At 43.0% G+C, this 22502-nt stretch overlaps 1 protein-coding gene across 11 annotated transcripts in view; it reads left to right on the top strand.

The window, feature by feature from the left end:
* Window positions 1-22502, top strand: part of LOC147689140 (diacylglycerol kinase delta-like) — a 676657-nt gene that overhangs the window by 532792 nt on the left and 121363 nt on the right. For all 11 annotated transcript variants that reach the window (XM_086942029.1, XM_086942028.1, XM_086942031.1 and 8 more), the window contains 2 exons: window positions 12623-12727; window positions 14443-14575. In XM_086942029.1, the coding sequence (XP_086798155.1) occupies window positions 12623-12727; window positions 14443-14575 (238 nt within the window). The remainder of the gene's footprint in view (window positions 1-12622; window positions 12728-14442; window positions 14576-22502) is intronic.

Genomic DNA, 22502 nt, shown 5'->3' with positions numbered 1-22502 from the left:
AGGCTATTGAGCTGGCACCTCCTCCTGTAGATAAAGAACAACTCAGGTCCTTCATGGGGCTAATTGAGTTTTATTCAAAGTTTGTCAAAGATTTCTCCTCGAAGACTGCTCCTTTAAGAGTTTTATTAAAGAAAGGAGTCAAGTTTTCTTGGACGAGTGAGCAAGAGTCTTGCTTTAACTGTATCAAATCTGAACTTAAGTCCTCAGGTGTTCTCACTCCTTTTGACATTAGACGACCTTCCATTCTGATGGTTGACGCAAGTGGTGTTGGCCTTGGAGCTGTTCTTCTTCAGAAACATGAGTGTGGCGAAAAAACTATCGCTTTTGCCTCGAAACCTCTGTCATCCTCTGAGGTCAACTATTCTGTTATCGAGCGGGAAGCTCTTGCGGCTGCGTGGGGGGTTAACTACTTTAGAACATATCTGTGGGGTTCTCGGTTTGTTCTTCGCACGGATCACAAACCCCTTGTAAATGTTTTAGCACCTGGTGGTACAGGCAAGGGCTCCCCTAGATTGGCCAGGTTGGCTTCTCGTCTTCAGGATTACCAGTTTGAGGTCGAATTTGTTCACGGTTGGAGGAATGTGCAAGCCGACTGTTTGTCGCGCCTCCCGGTTTCTTCTCCCAAACCTGGGGGTTACTTGGGTGAACAGTGTGATGATAAAGCTGTTGCTTCCTTACATGATGTCGTGTCGTTGTGTGAGAGTTCCTTTTCAGCTGAGGAATGGTCCAAGGGTATGGATGACGATCATGTTTTGAAAGCTGTTGTCAATCTTGTTCTCAAGGGGGCAAGAAGAGAAAGTACCTTAGAACCAGCTGTCAGACCCTTTCTTAAAGTTGTTAATGAGTTGTCTGTGTTCGGGAAAAATGTACTCATGAGGGGTGATCGCTATGTTCCTCCAAGCTCTTTGAGGGGTAAGATCCTCAGTTTAGCTCATGAGGGCCATTTGGGCCAAACTCTTACTCAGCGGCGTGTAAAGGAAAACTTTTGGTGGCCCTCAATCGACAGCGATGCTGTAGATTGTGTGGTCAAATGCTCCTTGTGCATGGAAGGGGAGAAGCGTCTCAAGGTTATTGGTTCCCAATCTGTTGGCAACATTTCCTTTAAAAGCTTGCCTTGGCATACAATATGCTTGGATTTCATTGGCCCGATGTGTGAACTACCATTAAATCAACGTTTTGCCGTTGTCATTGTTGACTGCTTTTCAAAGTGGTTGACTGTACGTTTCATGAAGGAGATCACAACTGACTCCACTATTCGTTTTCTCAAATCTGTTTTTGTGAATGAGGGTTACCCTTCAGTTCTAATTACGGATAACGGCACCCAACTCACCTCTAACAAAATGGCCTGTTTCTTACGTGAATGTGGTATATCTCATCACCGCACCTGTCTTTATAATCCCGAAAGCAATGGTCTGTGTGAAAGGATCAATCGTCTGGTCAAGGGTGTGATACAAATGTCAGTTGCTAGCGGGTGTTTTTCTGACGAGCATGTGCAAGAGCTGGTTTGGGCTTACCGCTCAACACCCCATGGGCAATCTGAAAAATCCCCTTTTGAACTGATGCGTGGGCGTTCCCCTGTGTCCAGGCTAACTCCTTCCTGGTTGAAAGCTGATAGTAAGCTTTCCCCTCCTTCAAATGCTTCCCCTCTTCCCATATCCACTGGTGATTTAGTCAAGGTTAAGCCAGGTCGCTGCTCTAAGGGCCTCTCTAAGTTCAGTGGTCCCTTCCGAGTTGCGAAAGCCTTTCCTCATTTCGTTCTACTTGAAAATGGTGCTAAGTGGAACTACAGAAGGGTTGCCTTATATCAGAAGAAAGTCTCCAATGCCCAAGATCCAAATCCCTATTCTTCTGAGACAGGTTGCAGTGGCTATATGTTGTCTGCTCGACGGGATTCTGATTTGTGTGGCTCACCTGCTGTACGGGAGGAGGTGGGTGGTGGCGATGCTCCTTCATCTGTGTGTGATGATGTGCTTGGGAGTTCTGATGTTGCTTCTGGTGTTCCTTCTTCCTCAAGGTGTCCTCGTTCCCGCCATCCTCCAGCTTACCTGAGTGACTATGTTCAATAATGTTTGTTACTGATATTTTGCTCTTTCTTCCTCTCATTTTTGTTTTGTATCCAAAGGGGGGAGATGTGTTGTACATAGCTTTTCCCTTTCTGCTCTCTCCCTGCTTGCTCTGGCCCCAACCTTCTAGACTGCTTGCATGGTTCTCTCTGCCTCACCTTCTGTCATTCCATTCTGTGGCAGTTACTCCCTGGCCAGATGAGGATACGGTCCTGTTACTTCTCTGCCTGCTGTATTAAACGACTTACCTGCTACTTATCCGGATTTGGTGTCTTCTTTCCATTTACAACACATACGGTGCTCAAGTCTTGATGGGTGGTACTGTTGGCGGTCTGCAGGTAGAGATGTTTTTTTGCTGTATTGTTGAGTGGCAATAGATTGGATCCGTTCCAGATGTGCCGGAAAGGACTTTGCGTAGACCGGCACCTGTGCCTCGGAGAGGGTGCATTTCAAGGGGATTATTCATGCTTGGGAATTGCTGGTTTCCTTGAAGTGGGAGGTCCTTATTGGGTGTTTTTTGTTGATTGAGTCGAATGAGTTAGTTGAATGTGTTTTAAATTTTTTTTTTATAAGTGTCGCTGTTTTGTGGTGAAATATACCCCGGGGGAAACCTATTTAGAAGGGAGGCTTTGCCTTGGTTGTAAATGTCTGTATACCATCTACTCTATTATTCACATGTGCCTCTGAATACAGCTGGCCCCTCGTCCTCGTCGCCAAAATGTAGAGGATTGGAACAGCTGAAGTGGAGAGGGAATTTATTGTGAGATGAAGAACCACTGAGCCAGAAACCCCCCAGCCTCTGTGACCTACCACGGTAATCACCGTCAACAGAATGTCGAAAACAGATGTGGATGGGGCAGACCAAAATAAGATAGTGTGAGGGGGGAGCAGGACAAACCCACATCATGATGATAATAAAAGGAAACGAGTTATACATCACATATAACTAAACCAAACCCAATCGAATATAAAATTCACACCTTTTGTCCAAGACCAAAACAGGGCCGAACCTACGTCATCTTGCATCCGAACCCTCGCCAGGACTGGGCTTTGAGAGATGTGTCATCCGCAGCAGTTGCTGCTGGAAATGACTGCAATTCCCAGAAGGCTGAAAATAGGTTTGACGTGTTTGTTCTTTGAAAACAGCACAATTCCGAATGCAGCTAATATGAAAAAAAGCATATCTTCCTCCTCGCTACCTTTCACAAAAATGCCTGTTTTTTCCAAGCATGCAATCAGCATTTTACAGTAATATACCGAAGTAGCTGTCTGCTCCCTGTGGAGATGGCCCATGTGAGCAAAACATTTCTGAAAATGGTCATTTATTGTTCACTTAGATGACTTTATTTTGGCTACAAACTACACAAACTATGTTATTTAATTGAAATATCGTTATTTTTCGACTGGCACAATTTCTCATTCCACCACAACCCAAAACAAGAATAGAATGATGCAGCTGTACTATCTAAATCTGTCCCCAGCATACACTTAGCCCGTTCATTACCTAGGTGCCAGCACACCGCAGGGCCACACCTCTCTTCCCACTCCAGTAGACTATCCAACATATTTGCTTTCTGCGTGGTGTCATAAAATATATTTTTTTTAAGCTGCAGCAGATCTGAGGGAGGTGCTGATCTGGAATGAAATGACCAAGAGAGAGGATGTGGCCTAACGGCTAGGGCGATCGATCTCAAATCTGGGAAACCGGGTTCGAGTCTCGGCACTGACGCACAACATCATGTGATTCTGCGCAGACTGCTTAATCTCTTCGGGGCATATTTACAAGCTCCTTGGGCCACTTTTAACATTGGAAAAGTCACGCAAAAGTGGCGCAAGCGGCTTGTAAATATGCCCCTTCATGCCTAACAAGAATGAATGTGTCCTTGTGTAACCGCAACTAGTGCTCATGTAAAGCGCACTGAGGCATTCGGGTCAAGTTTGCGCTATATAAAACTCAGAAAAAGGAAATGCACAGATATTTGTGAAGGTTTTGCACTACCGCAAAATGTTGTTCCTGTGCTTATCTAAGATGTGAGGCTGGGAATGTTGAATCTTAAAGCACTAGAATCTCAAAAGTACCACGGAAATACAAATACAGTAGCATTTCCACATCATATGTGAGCTTTCACAGTAACGTGGTAAAGCCTCAAGTTTCGACCTGTTCTGGGTTGTGAAACTCAAATTGACGGGTGTGGTAATGTCTCCTCCACACAATGTGTAATTCTGATTCAAGGTGTAAATCCACAATTCCAACCGGGATTAACGATGAATTGGTCTAAATAATTAACAGGCACATTTACAGAGCAGGCATCCACCCTCCGGCGATTTCCTGGTGCCTTTAAAGGAGAGTATATTTTTATAGTTACCCAGCATATAGGTAGGTACTCTTGTTATCAACCTCCAGTGGATGAAAGGCTGAGTAACGCACAGGAATTGAATCCTGGGATCACGAGATTAAACATAGATTCTTGCACTGCATACATTAGTGCAAGCCACGGTACACGTCCACCAGCCCTGGCTGTGACATCACTTTGGCTAAAACATTTAATTATTTTGCATGCAAAATACGCTGAATGAAATTTGCATGTGAGAAGTCTAAGCACATCTTTTTATTTATTTGCAAAAAGCTAAGTGTCAGATGGACATACTACAGTCTGCTCTATAGCCATGATATCTAGTCAGTTGCACATAATGTGATGCTGCTCAGCTGGGTCCAGCAGACCCATGCACTTTGATGCAAACAAGGCCAGGGGTAACCACAGTGAATAATTTGTAAAATAGTAAGATCCAGGGCCCTTGTCAGGAATCCACGGTCTCTCAGCGCTACCACTGACAGTACCAAACCAACTTCTAATCATCACACAAGTAGAAGTGTGACAATACAGACTTTTCCTGGTCCCCAAAGCTATAAGAATGCCTTGGGTGGCAGGTATTATTTATTGCTAATCTATATGAAATTAATAAACAACTATGGGTGTGCTTGTCTCTCAATTAAAAAAGCAACACCTCCATGTGAAGGAGTGTCTTAAGTGCCGGTGTTGATAATTAAGTGCCGTGACAAGCCCAGGAAACCACCGGTTCAAATTAAGCACAGTTGTACAGTCTCTGTCCTGGAGGACTAAATGAATGCCAGATGCTCAGGATATCCACATAAGACACTGTCACTGGAAGTGGCATCACCCACCCCATCTTCACTCGGCAATAACCTTTTTTTATTAAACAAAACTCACTTGTTTCGTAAACATTATTGATCATAGGCACAAACAACCAGCTACAAAAATCAAAGGAGTGATCGCTTAAACATACTTAATTTGTCTTAGCACATGTCCAGACATCATTTTTAGTGAAAGAAAGGTCACAAGACTGTAAATAAAGAGCAAATTCATAGATTCTTGAACCTGTATATCATAGTGAATCCTACATCAGTGAGTGTGTACCCCCTCCTGCGTGGATTACTGTTAGGCCTTGTATTGATGTTTTACTGTCTATTTTATTTGCTATTGTATTTATTCTAGAATATATTTTTGGCATTCAGACATAATTGTAACTAAATCAAACAATAACATTGACAGTTGGCATTAAAAAAACAGCATTTAAAATAATACATAAATATGTATAATATCAGTACAAATCTACTTATAAACTAGCAAAAAACAAAACATTTTAGTGCGTCCATCTTGCATCAGTTACATTCTACATAGTGCTTTGAGCACGCTAGCTAACCTGAAATAAGAACATCTGTCATCCCAGTCAGTTACTTTTGGGACAGAAAAGTCCTCTTCATGGTGACGGACGTGTGCACCTGTCCTGCGTGTCTACCTGTACTGATATTCGGGATCCCTAAGCTGATTGTTGTTGTCATAGACAAACACAGACCATGCACATGCCCCATGGCACAGGCCGGTATCAGAGATTGTGGTCTTGTTGGACTGGGAGGGGTGCTCAAAGCGCTACCCTCACAGTGGTGAGAGAGCGGTGGTGGCAGCATGCTGTGTAGTGATCAGTAGGAGTGAACAGGTCCTTTTAAGCTCTGTCACTGGAGTGAGGCCTACAGGCTCGCTCATTTTTAAAGTTCCACAGCTATGTGGGTAACTCACCTTTGGCCTACATCGGTTTGGTGTGTAGTGCTATGCAGCACATAAGTGGTGTATCAGCAGCGCTGGGTGTATTTTTGCCTGGCAAGGATACAAATTAGGGATAATGTAGTATTGAACAGTGTGTGCATGATGAGTGCGTGTGCTGGGTGCATGTTTGTCTATGGAGGATGTAGTGCTCTGCCGTGTGTGCATGATGAATGGATAAGCTGGATGCATGTGTGCTTATGAGCAGTGAAGAATACAGTGCTGTGCAGTGTGTAGGTTGTATACATGCACTGGGCATATGTTTGCCTGTGAATGGTGCAATAAATGGACGGCCCTGGGTTCCATCTTGGAAGAGCCCGGCCTGCTTGGTGAAACATGAAGAGGAGGTAGAGGAATCCACCAAGACCAGATTTGTGTGTTGTTGTGTTCCTGTATGCTGAGTGGAGAGGGGAGAGCCAGGCATCCCCTGTACACTTAGAAGGATGCTCTGATTTAGTGAGAGATAACAAGGACGGGGCTTGGGCAAATCTCAGGAAGAAGATGGGGCTGATAAGATAAGAGAATCATAAAGAGTAGAGCTAGGACCTGGACTAACTTTTTGATACACATATCACTGTGGCTAACATCCAGGTGTGAAAACTAGTCACTACCATGGTCTGTGTTGTGGGGCTATCAGCTTTGGGGTCGCTCCTGCTGTGACAGACTGCTTTCAAGAGGAAGAAGAGAGCAAAGGAGTGGGAACTTCAAAGAAGCAGACCCCCAACATAAACCTCATATACTCACATTTGGTGTCTGGAAATGGACTATAAGAGGGGGAGCTTGAGACCCAAAAGATTTCATCTGCCAATCAGCCAGACAGCTGTGTGAGGTGGGGAAGCTATGTAACTCTTCTGCCTTTTGAACGGAACAGTGGGACACGGCCTACTAGTCTTGCTGCTGGGTGAGGGGACATCACCCAGAGAATCCAAGACCACATGCTCTGGAGCACCTGTCTGCTTGCCAAGACCAGTGTGCCCTGTGAGAAGGAGGAGAGAGTTGGAGTGAGCTAGTGGGGAGCCCTGTCAAGTGGACTCCCTTTGAGAAGTTTGAGGAGATGGCTACTGTATCGATTCAGTTGTTGCCTGTGTGCAGCTCGAACTCAGCAACCCTCGTATGCGAGATAGGGCTGCCATGAATCGAGCCATGTAGATCGCTACACTGATCAGGCTAGAGGAAGTACGTAATAGGGAGTGGTGATCCCAAATGTCAGGAGAGGCTGCCATGACAAGCGGGCATGCGGTGAGGGCCATTGCCGTGTGTGGTACCTGGATGTGACCCCGTATGCCAGGAGGGGCTGCCGCCAAGGACTTGACTGTGTCAATTGGGCTGAAGCCAGTGGACTTTGAGGATACGGTGACCCCGTATGGCAGAGGAGATCGACAGGACCAGCAAGTCATGTGTCCAGGTCGGAGTCACTTAAAAAAAACTGAAGCCACTGTTGGACCCTGTGCACCTGTCCAGGCTGAAGGGTTTGCACCAGGAGCTTCGTATCACCACCCCCACTCAATCACGGGAGGAACCAGAGACTTACACTCAAAGAGGAGCCTTTGAGAATTTCTGGTCTCTGCGGAGGCATAACCATGTATGAGCACTCTTCAACGGCTGAGTGCAACTCGCTTGGACCATGTGCAGCAAACTCACCTGAATCGACTGCTGCGCTCCAGTACCTGTGGAAGGGGAGCGCTCAGGAACTCTGTTCGCTCTGATCCTGCGAGGTGTGTGCGAGGCTCATTTTGGGCCAGTCGGCCTGCGGGGAGACTTGCTGCTATTTACCCCTGCGGCGCTGGAACTGTTGACTTTACAAATAGCGTCATAGCGGACTCCCGAGACTCAGACTACTAGGGGGTTTACTCTGAATATTTCCTATACTGAATAGGGAATAGCCACCACTGCTATAAGTGAGGAGGGAGTGGGACCAGGGGGTCCCAACGAAACACTAGACCCCTGACCTCAGGGGCACTTGCAGTTCTTTGTGAACATCATAGTTCCCTTTGTGTGGATAGCTGTAGAATTAAAAATTCTTCTCTTTTTTCATAAAAGTGAATATTTGGCTGAACAATGATTTATTTCTGCTGCATGCATTATGAGTTATGACCCTTTGTTTACTCCCCGGCATCCACACCTCCAACTCAAACACCAAACCACTCCCACCCCCTCCCAGAGGGAGCCTTGGACTGCTCAACCACGTTAATACTGAGAGTCAGGTGCAGCAGAAGTACCAGGAGCTCAGAATCCATAGTAGGTCTGGCCCAGGGACATCAGGAGTGAAAGGCTTCAATCCCCACGGTTAGGCCCAGTAACCCCTGCTTGCCCCATGGCCCTTTGATAGGGGTTCTGACAGTTACAATTTACATCTTTTTTCATCTGCCCAGTTCAAAATGTCAATACATGTTTAGTCACTGTGTGGACTGTGTTATCCCGTCCTTGTTTATAGCTCCATTGTAGTTATTGTATGTGCTACAAAAACGCCATAAACTCGTCTCCCTCATTTAATCCACTAGAGGGTGACTCTGTCCAATGGAAAAATACAATATGCTTTTCTCTGAAATAAGTATTTGTTGTTATCTAGATTTTTAATCAGTTCAAGTGTTTCCACTATTTGCAATTTCATTTCAACCTATATAACTAAGTCAATTTACTAAAGATTTGTCTGGAGAAGCGGTCAAGCCAGCAATATGTCAGAAAGTATAAGCAGTGTGACTTATCTGAATTGCCTAGTAGCAAAATATCAACCGGAAGGACCCTGGAAACCCCACAGCTTAAGAAAGCAGCGCTCACAAATCCTGCATAAACAAGTTAAGCGGATTCACTTTAATTCGCTTTTAATATCAACTAAAAAGAACTGTGCTACATGGAAAGTAACAGTGAACAAATTGTGCATAGTAAACCCCTGTGATATATATTTATCAATATTTACTAACCGAAATCTAACATGATTATTTCCTAAATTCTGATGGCTCTGGGTCATAGTATTGGCTCTAGAGTGGTGTGGGAGAGTGATCCTCAAAATACAACTCTCTGAATATATATATATTTTTTAATTTGTAAATGTGTAGGTTGTGTCAGGTTTTTTGAAGCAATTGTAAATATCCTGTTAAGCTTCCATTTGTTGCACAAGTCTCATAAAAAGCTTGTGAAACCATTACACGTAAACATAAATGGTGGTAGTTAGGGGTAGTAACTGCCAACCTTTACTTATCTTTTAGTACCCTTGACGCTGCCCTTGCTACCCCTGATCTCAGAGATGTTGAGGGCAGCAGCAAGACAACCACTAAACAGGGCTTTAGGAGCCATGTTCATTTCCTGTGGTTTCCACTTCTTGCCCTTCCACAATGCCCTCAGCAACAAATAGGAAGCTGTTGATGAGTGAGGCAAGAGGTCAGCATTGTGATGTCATTGGAGGTGACAGGGAGTGTGATGTCATTTCCTCTACCCTGCCATTGTGACGAATGGATGTTCACACCGCTGTTTCTTCAAGCAGGGAACTAACCAGTGAAAAAAACTCATCTGTTTGACTCAGCTTTACTTACAGGTAAAAAGTGACATTATTATTGGGTGGGAAGCAGGTATTCTCGCGATAGTGGAACAGTCTTTACCAGCAGCATTAATGGCATGAAATGAGTATGGGTGCACCAGACCTGTATTGTGCTAAGCCCTCATGGGGCTACTTACTTGTTCGTGTGCTCTTGATACCTATCAGGAATCTGTCATATTTAACATTATACCACATTATACAATGGCTGTTTGTCATTATATAACTGTGATGCATTAAATAATTGTATAGATCTTTTTTTAAATTAAATATGTACGCTATAAACTTGAACACAAATATGAGAAACTCTGCCAAGGCAGCTCAGTGGCTAACAGCAGGGTGTCATTGAGGACACTCATGAACAGTTAAGGTGACTACCTCTCTCCAGGTCATTACAGACACTGTTTTTGAAGCTGTCACTATTTCGTGATAGCCTAATGCATTCGGGGTGTTGAAGTGTAGTTTTGATTTCAGTGTACTAATTTGACTAACACACCAGAAAACAATTGTACTGTATTGTAATTGAATTTATATAGCGTTTACTACCCCATACGGGGCGTCAAAGCGCTTTTTCGGCGAGCAGCACGCTACTCCGGAACACATAATTGATTAGTGTTGAATTAGTATAGTGAAATATGAAAGTCATTTGAGTGGCGGATATGTTAGTCATTTATTTGGATTCAAAAGGATAGCTGAAGGACAGAAGAGAGAAAAAAGGTTTATGTTTAAATATAGCGCTTGTTACCCCTGATGGGGTGTTAAAACGCTTTTTTGGCGAGTAGCACGCTACTTTGGAAATCATAAAGGATTAGTGGTGAATTAGTCTAGTGAAATATGAATGTAATTTGAGTGGTGGATATTAAGCAGTTATTTGGAGTGAGAAGGATAGCGGAGGGATAGAAGAGGGAAAAATGTTTGTATTTATATAGCGCTTGTTAACCCTGATGGGGTGTTGAAGCGCTTTTTTGGTGAGTAGCACGCTACTCTGGAACCCATAAGGATTAGAGTTGAATTAGTCTAGTGAAATATGTAAGTAATTTGAGTGGTGGATATGAAAGTCAGTTATTTAGATTGAGAAGGGTGGGGGAGGGATGGAAGATGGAAAAAGATTTACATTTCTATAGCGCTTGTTACCCCATATATGGTGTTGAAGCACTTTTTTGGCGGGTAGCACGCTACCCCGGAACACATAAAGGATTAGTGTTGAAAATTAGTATAGTGAAATATGAAAGTAATTTGAGTGCTGAATATGTTATTCAGGTATTTGGATAGAGAAGGGTAGCAGAGGGATAGAAGAGGGAAAGAGGTTTGCAGTTATATAGCACTTGCTACCCCTGATGGGGTGTTAAAGTGATTTTTTGACGAGTAGCACGCTACTCTGGAACCCATAAAGGATTAGCGTTCAATTAGTATAGTGAAATATGAAATTAATTTGAGTGGTGGATATGTTATTCATTTATTTGGATAGAGAAGGTAGCGGAGGGATAGAAGAGGGAAAAAGGTTTGCAAATATATATTGCTTACTACCCCTGATGAGGTGTTGAAGCACATTTTCTGCAAGTAGCGCGCTACTCTGGGTCCCATAAAGGATGAGTGGTGAGTTGGTATAGTGAAATATGAAATTTGAGAAGTGGACATGTTAGTCTGTTATTTTGATTGAAAAGGATAGTGGAAGGATAGATGAGTGAAGGATTTAGACTTTCATTTGTTTGTTTTTGTAGGTCACAGCAGTTGGAGGAGACTTGGGATGAGTAAACAGGGATGTGGAGGGAAAGAGTCAGAGGAAAGAGTTTAGAAAGGCTTGTTTTGCAGGATCAGTATAGTAAAAGAGGTGTCAGATGATGCAAAGATTGGTTGAGATGGGGAGAAACTGATTTACAGGTGAAAAGTTCAGGACTGGAGGCAGTGTACATAAAACATTGGAGTGAGGTGGCCGCCCTATTATCATGACCGGTGTTTGAGTGTGATGTGGCGCTGGGGCAGGCACCACTATTGATTCTTGTAAGTGGTGCCTCATCACTGTCACAAGACTGCTGGACCACCACCTCTACTGCTAGGGGCATCTGTGCTTGTTGAGTGAGTCCAATTCCACACTTGGTACATGTGTAATTGATCTTGGCTAGTTTTTCCAGTGGGTTGGAATCATAACTGTTACAAACCTAGCGGCCTCACGTCATAAACATGGTGTCTAAACAGAAGCCCACCTTCTGCACCCCCTTCCCCCCCACAGAGACTCCTACTGTTGCATTGTGGATATCTAATGGTGGGGGCCATGCAGTCGCATTTTCCTCTTCTGTCAAGCAGAAGAATTAAATTCATAGACAGGAATCACTCACTTATCACTTCCACAGTGTTTGCTATCGAAAAATAAATATTCTACAACTTTGTGGATTTTAAAATCTTAATTTATAAATCGCCTACACAGATATGTCTGCCTGTACACTTCTTCATTCCACATAGTCTCCCCCCTAGCAACTCTTTCTTCATAGACCCCAGTGTGCCTGCCATTGGTTCTCCGTTCTGCCCAATCATCGACAGTTGAGTAAGCCCATGAAGGGGCAACAAATGTGATGTTACCAAGGTCAGTGGCATCATCTCGATAGTCGCCCCGGCAGCCTGCGTCCCACATCGCCACCGCCAACAGATCACTTAATCAGAAAGGCTGCTTGCAGACCAGGCGCCCACTGCATCGGTCCTGCCCCTCCTGCAGCCTGCGCATCTGATCAATAGACATCTATTGATTTCCTGGCGGGAGAATCATAGTCCTCCCCGCGCTCTCTTCTTTTGCAGTTAGCGTTCCCATTCCTCCTTGTCCGCCGGGCTGGGGATCGATGGGAGCTGGGGAGCATCATCGGCTGGTCACTGCGCGCCTTAACCCTGGGATTCCTCTTGTGCATCTCCTGCAGGTGATCACCCCCTTCCGAAAACTCATCCTCTGCGCCGAGAACAGGAAGGAGATGGAGGACTGGATCAGCGCCCTCAAGTCGGTCCAGAAGTGGGAGATCCATGAGGTAAGCGCGCGACATGTTCGATGTGAATCGACAGCGATGAGTTAGCAAAATGTGCTGTGGATGTGATATTGACTTCCTGGGTTGCAAATCAAGTGCTGTCATTGCATGGGTATCAGTGTGTAAGCTATTCAGAGCCAGCGTTTGCATTTGCCGGTGTGTGTGCATTCTTATTCAGAGCCTAGCTCGTAGTCCAGCCTCCAAAGTGAGAGACAGTTTTAAATGTATCAGAAAATGTACCCACAAAATTGACTGTTCAATGCACTATTGCTGACTGCTACAAACGCTGCCTAAAAACAAGTCAGTGATTGGAAGTGGTGCCGACTGGCTTCTTCTGTGACAGGATGCTTTTAACAATGGTTACACTTTCCAAGACCATCTTCTTGTTATGTGTTCTGTCCAGTTCAAACCATCCTTTTTTTCAAGGCGCTTTTGAGTAGCCTGCGTCTTGCTAGCCTGCAGAGAGGGCCCTTCCTGCAGACCTCAGGCAATGCACCATTGGTGGGAGTCAAGGAGTTTGTGAAACGTTCTGCACCGAGGTTCTGCATTTAATGCCAAGGCAGCCTTCTAAAAACTAAATATGTTGCAACCAAGCCATGCAGCGTCCAGTTTGAGAACTTCATGTTTTGGGACGACATGCTTCCTTGCGTTGTGTTATGTGCCTGTATATAGCGCTGAAGTTGCACGGGGTCCACCCGTTGGTTGAAGATGCCTAGATGGCTTCTGTGGTTGTCTGTCACTGACAATGTTTCCAGTTGCCAATGGTGGCTCGGTTTAAAGAATCCTAAGTGGACAGCTTTGAATATAATGTTGCATGAGGTTTGGAAAGGTACGGGTTACTGCACGGGAGTGCATGGATGGCATGTTGAGTATCAGGCACCACCAAACCATGTGCGTGGCCTTCTGCCGCTGACTTTGTTTCAGTCCACTGTGGAAGGTTACGGCAAGTAGATGTGCGAGCCAGGGACCGCTTGGATATGTGACCTGACCCTGTTTATAAATTAAGTTCTATAAAAATGGTGGCCCCACCAACCAGTTGCAGATGTAATTGATTGGCAGTTTCGGCCAATGTTTTTCCATTTGTGTGAGCCTGTCTTTGGCGACTGTTCATATGTGATTGATTGGCAGTTTCGCCCAAGGTTTTTCCATTTGTGTGAGCCTGTCTTTGGTGACTGTTCATATGTGATTGATTGGGAGGTTCACCAAATATTTTGCCATTTGCGTGAGCCTGTCTTTGGCGACTCTTCATATGTGATTGATTGGCAGTTTCACAAAATATTTTGCCATTTGCGTGAGCCTGTCTTTGACGACTGTTCCTATGTGATTGATTGGCAGTTTCACCAAATATTTTGCCATTTGCGTGAGCCTGTCTTTGACGACTGTTCCTATGTGATTGATTGGCCGTTTTGCCAAATATTTTGCCATTTGTGTGAGCCTGTCTTAGGTGACTGTTCAGAGGTGATTGGTTGGCAGTTTCGCCAGATATTTTTCCATTTGTGTGAGCCTGTCTTTGGTGACTGTTCAGAGGTGATTGGTTGGCAGTTTCGCTAGATATTTTGCCATTTGTGTGAGCCTGTCTTTGGCGAATGTTCACCAGAACTGGACCAGTATGCCAACCCAAACCTAAAAGAAGACTGTTTATGGCTGTCCCTCAACAGACAGCCACCAATATGTTACCATGTATGCATACTTACCCCCCCTGTGTTCGATGCTTGTAGGCCACACAGTTCAACATGGAGCATTTTTCTGGAATGCACAACTGGTACGCGTGCTCGCACGCCCGGCCAACCTTTTGCAATGTCTGTCGGGAAGCACTGTCTGGGGTGACTTCCCACGGCCTGTCCTGTGAAGGTAAGGTGCTGCACAGCCCTCTGTCACTGCCCTACCCTCTTGCTCATTCTGTTCCTCTGTAAGAATTCCCCCGCTAGCCCGGTTTCCATTTTTATAAAACCTCTGAGGCTTTCCTGCTATTTTTTTTAATTACAGTTCTTTTGTTTTACGTTGTTGTTTTTGGTCTTTGCAACATGTTTGAAGTGGGTCTTCTCCTCTGTGGAATCTCACACCTTCCTGCTGTCTTTTCCATCATTGTAATGCCATATATATGTATTAAGTTATTTACTTCATACACATGCTAAAATACTTTACATTAAAGAAGGCTAGAATAGGAATGCCAGGGCTTGAAACTACATGCAGCCGTGCTCTGAAAAATCCAGGAAAGACAAAATACAAATAAAAAAATATATATAGGTTTGTAAACTTCCTGTTTCTTCCCTCCTTAATCTCCATAAACTTGATTAAACCGTATATATTGTGTGTCTTTTCAGTACTGGACTCAATCCTTCTGAAAATCTTGGGGGATGATTAATTGGATACACTTTGAAAGGAAGTTCATGTCGAGTCATCAATGCCAAAGAGGCCAATATGCTATATGTTCCAATTCACTAAAAACATACATTTTACAGTCACAGCGCCCGCCCAACCCCAAATGCTTAATATTCATCAGATTTGATCTTTTTGATTTGTGTACATGGCTGTAATCCTTTGGTGCTACACAACTAATAAGTTATTAAATTAAATATATGTACACAAATAGATACATTTTCAGCCATGATGCTTAATTCCTCCAATTTAATTAATGTATTGATCCACAATTCTGCCACCTAAAATCTATAATCTTGATGTGAAGGTTAAAAACGATATTCACATGTATTCCCTCTGTTTGATAACTTTGCACCATTCTGCCTTAGGGATATTACATGCTTAGCTATGCAAACTAGTTCAAACGTGTCTCTTATTTCAAAGCACCATATCCAACTGGGCCATTTGCATATATGTCTCACTCCCGCCGAGGCAGCTTTTCCCTGAATCTGACTCCCCTCAGCTTCCGTCATTGATCTATTGAGTGTTCCTAGGTTACCAAAGAGCATTGTATAAATCTGAGGTATTGTTTCAAAACTTCAAATGTTAAAATCAAAAAGCCTTGTAGTATCGTTTCAGAATAGAACAAACCAATTTGTTATTTTTTTTTAGGTATTTGGTAATAAATAAATACCATAATCATTATGCATGTGCCCTCTTCTATAATAAATTAGGAGAAAATTCTGTTTCCTCTCAGGGCCTGTACCGTCTAGGGACTACGTGCATCATTTCTTCCTCACTAAAGAAATCCAAGAAAGGAGTGATTTCTTTCGTGGAAGAAGTCAATATTCAGTTAACCGCAGTGTTAGTTAGAGCTTTATTTAGACCCTAGCAGGTGACACACCTTGCTGGGAGAGGCCCTGTGCACTGCTTTATTTGTATAAGAATGAGTACACATGTTTGCCCTGAAGTCGCCCCAGACACTCGCTGCCACTTTATCTCACTCTTCAGGTTCATTTCCACCCTTGCTTTCTTTGTCGCTGTTTTTTCTGTCTTTCTCTTCCTTCTTCCTTCCCCATTTTGAGTTTTCTCTCTCTTGTTCTTGGTTAAATTGTTATGAGTAGAAATATGTGCCAGCCTCCAAAGATATGTGCTGGTTTAAGTTAAGGACTGACCCTGCCTCCGCACCACCAGCGGTGGACCACCAGATTTAGAAATACCTGTTGCACTAGTGAGATTCTATGTGCCGAAGTGCATCCTTCAGTGCAGTGGATGCTCATTCAGTACAGCTAAATGCTAAAAGAGCTGCCATGTCGGGACAGACTACAACCCACAATGGCCTTGATGCACAGGGAGATTTCTTTCTGTGCGTGATCACCATTGTCTGTTTTCCCTGTCTGGCCCCATCAACAGAGCAGCACAGGGAAAAAATGCATAGAGGGGGCCAGTGCTTAATTTATATTTTTTTTAAAAAGTGGCAGGGGGCCACTGCAGCTTGCACTATATATTGCCCCAGCTATGCTGTCAATTATAGCAACAACACAACAACTAACAATCAAACAAACTGTCAGCCTTCTGGGTAAGGCAAGGCCCTTCTGTTTTTCACAATGTGTATGTGAAGCTCTCTGATACCTACGGGTCTAGCTAGCGCTATACAAAACTTTTAAAATAAAATTAAAAATTAAAATAAAACACACTCCCACAAATGTGACTTCGGACTATATCAGCCCCCCAAAGGTAGAGAATGTCTTTGGCGGTAGGTAAAAGGGTATTTTTAATGTATAATGAATTAATAATTAATTGTTGTTGTAGTCATCTCTAAATTATCCAGAGAGTGCCACCTTGTGGCAGGCAGTCACAAGCACTGGTGCTGACAATTAAGTGCCGGTGCCAAGCACCGAGAACCACCGGCTCAAATTAAGCACTGAAGGGGACACCCTAAATAGAGTGCTCCTCCTGATGCATCAGAGGTGCTCGTAGCAGATACATCACTTCTTTAATTGAAAACTGGTGAACCAAGCAGAGATCCCCCAGCAATCAGAATGCATAACCCACACTGGGTATGGGAGAGGAGCTCCATCCCATTTAGTTTTGTTTCTACCCTAATTTACGGAGAACCTCCCACTCTGGCAAGCTGTAGAAGAGGCCCTTCGTGTCTCTATCAACACCAGTGGAAGAGGTGTGGCGCCGCGGCTAGGGCGCCTGACTTCGGAATCTGGGGATCACGGTTCGATCCCCGGCACCGGCAACAGGTCAGCCCAGCACCATGTGACTCTGGGCAATAGCTTGCTTAATCTTCCCAACGGCCCCCAGCGCCTAGAGACCCTTACGGGTGATTGTGTGCTTTACAAATGTGGATTATTATTATTATCATTTCCAGATGTATCAAAGGGATCACTGAAATAATATCGACCTCACAAATATCGAGGTGACAAAATATCGTTGACAAAATATCGAATGACAAAATATCGACTGGCTATCTTTAAACAGGTAAGTACAAAAATATCGACTCCAAAATATCGAGTTACTATAATATAGACTGTAAAAAATATCGTTTTTTTTTTAAATGTCTTTAAATTAAGTTAATACTAATGTAATAATAAATATGTTTAGTCTAAACTTACTTTAAATTATTAAAATAATGTTATATTAATAAATATTTATTTTAAAATAAAAATAAATCTAAAAAAATAATACATATATATTTATATAATTTTTTTATATTAAATAAACATATATAATAATTTTACCGTAGCATAACAAAATAGTTAACAATTATTATAACAACTGTAGTGAATTCTACAATAACTAAAGCGTTGGATAGCTTAGGGGTAAAGTTTACTATTCCTACTCCAGTGGGTGCAACAGTAGGGAAAGCGTTGGATAGCGTAGGGGTTAAAATTACTATTCCCACTCCAAAGAGTGCAACAGTAGGGAAAGCGTTGGATAGCGCAGGGGTTACAATTACTATTCCCACTCCAGTGGGTGCAACAGTAGGGAAAGCGTTGGATAGCGTAAGGGTTAAAATTACTATTCCCACTCCAGTGGGTGCAAAAGTAGGGAAAGCGTTGGATAGCGAAGGGGTTAAAATTACTATTCCCACTCCAGTGGGTGCAACAGTAGGGAAAACGTTGGATAGCGTAGGGGTTAAAATTACTATTCCCACTCCAGTGGGTGCAACAGTAGGGAAAGCGTTGTATAGCGTAGGGGTTAAAATTACTATTCCCACTCCAGTGGGGAAAGCGTTGGATAGCGTAGGGGTTAAAATTACTATTCCAACTCCATTGGATGCAACAGTAAGGAAAGCGTTGGAAAGCGTAGTTGTAAAAATTAAATTAGTAAAAATCACATATTAACTAATTAATCAATTAATACAAATTAATTAACAATTATTATTAAATTAATTACCACATATAAATTAATTATCAATTATTTACTAATTAATATCAATAAATATATTTACATATTTAATTATTATTAATTAAATTACTTCCCACCCTATTCCCCTATAATCCCACAACCCGCTACTGCATTAAATTAGTAAAATTTACATATTTACCAATTAATAAATTATTATTAATTATTTTGCAGTTACTATTAAATTAATTAACACATATAAAATAATTAACAATTAATTTTAAATTATTATCAATTATTTAATTTACATATTTAATTAATTATAATTAAATTACTTCCCACCCTATTCCCCTATAAACCCACAACCCGCTACAGAATTACATCACGCAATTATTATAAAAACAAAATTCATTTAATAAAATTATTTATAACATAAATACACACTTTTCACACATATTATTACATAAAAATACACTATAAAATATTATATATTATTAAAAATTCGATATTTTTGCTATCTATATTTTATACAGTCGATATTACTTCACTTACCTTAAAAACGATATTTTTGTAGTCGATATTCTGTCCAGTCGATATTTTGTCCAGTCTATATTATTTACTCGATATTATGTCCAAACGATATTTTGGACTCGATATTATGTCTGTGCACCGTATCAAAGTCATGCCAGGACGAGTGCTTAGAACACTGATTCGTTTCACAGAATGCTTGCTCTGATAATGCAACGGGCAGCGCTGGCATTGAAGGTGCACAGCTACAGTGGAAGAATTCCTGCCCAGTACCAATTCTTAATCCTCTCTGTTCACACACATGTGGTTGCCTGTAGCCCTCTCGTAATGAAGCAAGTTTAATGCATCTGCCTTGCTCTGCAACTATTTGGCCTGTTTTCAGACCACTTACACTCCTTGAAACTTCTTTTAACCCCTTGTGTGCTCATGACGAGACCAGGCCAACATGAGTCACAGTTGTGCTGTGCTCATGACGGCATGGTCTCCTCATAACGGCGCTGCTCCGCCCAGGCGTGGTTAATTTCCCACCTGTGCGGGAGAATTAATCAGTAGGCGGGGTCGTGACGAGACCAGGCCGTCATGAGCACAGCTCCACTGTGACTCATGACGACCTGGTCTCGTCATGAGCACCGCGGCGCACACTCACCCCTCGGCCCCTCCAAGCACCGTGGGGGAATTAGCCCCTCAGGGAAGGGGTTTTTGAGGGGTATTTTATTGATAGCTTTTCTAAGAACCTAGATATTTCCGTGGACATGGAACAAGAGAGGCGCCTTAATAAAATATCCAATTGATTCTCATAGACCAGCACATGGCATAAAGTATTAGTTTTCTACAGCCATTGGCAATGATGTACCCACAGAACATTAACCACAGGTTGACATGCGATCCCTACTGAACAGCATCATTTCCCGCGTGCGTCAATGAAGCTTCTTTCAGGAAACTGGATACATTATACTCTGGGTGGGCTCAGTACAGCAGGGTCTGCTGGGTCATTAAGCAAAAACCGCTTTCTTTTTTAGAGAAAACACAAATCAATACAACATCAATACAGCCGGTGGATCAATACAAGATATGTGGTTACTGGTAGTAAACAACCCCCTACGGCACCCAGTTCACAAGTCACCCCAGGCAATGTTAATGCCATGGTTATGATCAGTACTGAATCTAAATCTCATTCCAATCTAAAGCTCATTTTACCTTCAAATGGAAACACGTACTGAAAGAACAGCTCCATGCCCTCTGCTTTGTTGTTATATGTGTCTATTAGAGTATAAATCAACCCATGAGACACTCTTGCTTAATAATTTCTGTGCAGATGTAGGAACTACTCACGCTGGCATACCACAGTGATCGCAAACAGCAATTCAAACATTGAAATGTGGAGCGCTCCATTGAAATCAATGAAGCAGCTCTGGGCTTATAATGGCCGGTAGAAGCCCGGAGCTCTAATATTCTAATGTTGTCCTTCACAGCTGTAACTGTGAACAAAAGGCTCACGGAGCCCAAGGTTATCAATCCCCCGGGTTCACTGAGGCCTTTGTTTTATTTGTTAGAACATTCTGCTCTCTAGGGGTGGATTGTTCTAATAGCCTTATAGCCCTCCGTAGCTGGGCTATAAAGGCATTAAAGTCCTGCTCCCTTGTAAAAGGCCCTCCCCGAACGCTAGAGCGGGCCTTTAATGGCTGGTATAGCCCACTACGGCGGGCTATAAGGCTATATTAGAACATTGGAATGTTGAAAGCTCCATTGAAAACAATGGAGCAGCTCCGGGCTTCTCTAGCCAAATAACTGAATAACAGATCCACCACTCAAATTACTTCATATTTCACTATACTAATTTTCAACAATAATCATTTATGGGTTCCAGACTAGCGTGTTACTCGCCAGAGAAGCGCTTCAACACCCATCAGGGTAACAGGTGCTATATGAATGCAAACCTTTTTTACCCTTCTATCCTTCTGCTATACTTCAGAATCATAATAACGGACTAACCTATCCACCACTTAAAATGTACTTGCATAGTTCACTATATTAATTCAACACTAATCCTCTATGGGTCCCGGAGTAGCATGCTACTCAACCAAAAAAAGCCATTTGACGCCTTGTCAGGGGTAGTAAGCGCTATACTAATGCAATTGCAATACACTACAATACAATAATGACTGGTATAAACATTCTGCTCCAACATTCCATTGTTCGTCTTTCTGCTTCTCCCTTTTTATTTTAGAGCATTCTACCCTTAGTGATTGGAATGTTCTAATACACTTATAGCCTTTGTGTCTCAGGCTATACCGGTTGTTAAAGGTCCTCTTTCTCGTTATAGGCCCTCGCCTGTGGCACTGGCCTTATATCTTGGGGTCAGGGCCTTTAACAGCCGGTATGGCCCTCAGCAGTGGACTATAAGGCTATATTAAAACCTTCCTCTCATCTACAGTACCCACAGAATAGAGGAAAGGACACTGTGGCAGTGTGAGACCACCACAGGGCACTCACACATGCCTCGTGACCCAGAACAACTAGTCAGCATCTCCACCCTCAATTGCTAAACACGAGGGCACAGTGCCCATACTTATGAGGTGATAACCTCATGGCTACCTTCACACACACCCTGGATGTAGACCTCACCTTCCACATACACTTGGTTGCTAGGGAAGGAATTTTCTATAAAAAGGTTGAAAAGTTTATTTTTTTAATTCATTCAGTTTAAAACATTTAATTAAAACGCTTAGTTCAAACTTGTTGGCAATTCCTTGTCTATGAATTGGGTATTTACTTATTAAACTTTTTAATCACAAAGTTTTATACAAAAATATGTTTTAACTGTTGTTTCTACAACCTTGATGTATCAATAACTTTGATCTTGGTCATTACTTTATACTGTCATTATTCAGCTTGGCAGATTTACCGCTAGGCCTACCTAATTCAGGAGCTAGAGAAGTTCTGGTGACAGTAAGTTATTGAAATGGTAAAAGGTCTGATTTAGTTCTTTTTATAAACACAGACATGCCAAAAATGTGAAACTAAATGTTTTGAGCTATTTGCCGAGTAAATAGGAAGCAAACATGAAATGATGGAGGGAGCGCTGAAACTTTTCAGACACTCACCCCCAGTCACAGATGTGGGTTGAACCTATCATCGTACTTTAGCTCACTTTGCCACCTCAGGTCAGACCCAGCCATATGCAGATCAGTCTTGACCCTGTTCCTCATGGGAACAGTCCAGCCTGAACTGCCAAGCCAGGTTTTCCCTGGACTGGAAACAAGCATCCTGGGACCGGTTTCGGAGTAACACCCCTCATCAGCCAGGCTAGCTTGAATCCAGTGGCAAAGTGAGCAAGGGACCCACGTCTGGGCATACCCTGCCAACTTAGGGCGAACAAAGCAAACACAAATTATGGATGGAGTGCCGAAACGTACATAGGTAGGGCACAGGACCTGTCAGAGGAGGTATGTCCATCAGTGGAGTCATCTTGGTTTTGTTGACCGAAAGCCAGTGGTCTGACTCTAAATCAGATGGACGAACTGTGAGTGTGTTG

Source organism: Lissotriton vulgaris, chromosome 10 (assembly GCF_964263255.1).
Source record: "Lissotriton vulgaris chromosome 10, aLisVul1.2, whole genome shotgun sequence".
NCBI lineage: Eukaryota > Metazoa > Chordata > Amphibia > Caudata > Salamandridae > Lissotriton > Lissotriton vulgaris.
This window is presented reverse-complemented; position numbering and strand designations above follow the sequence as displayed.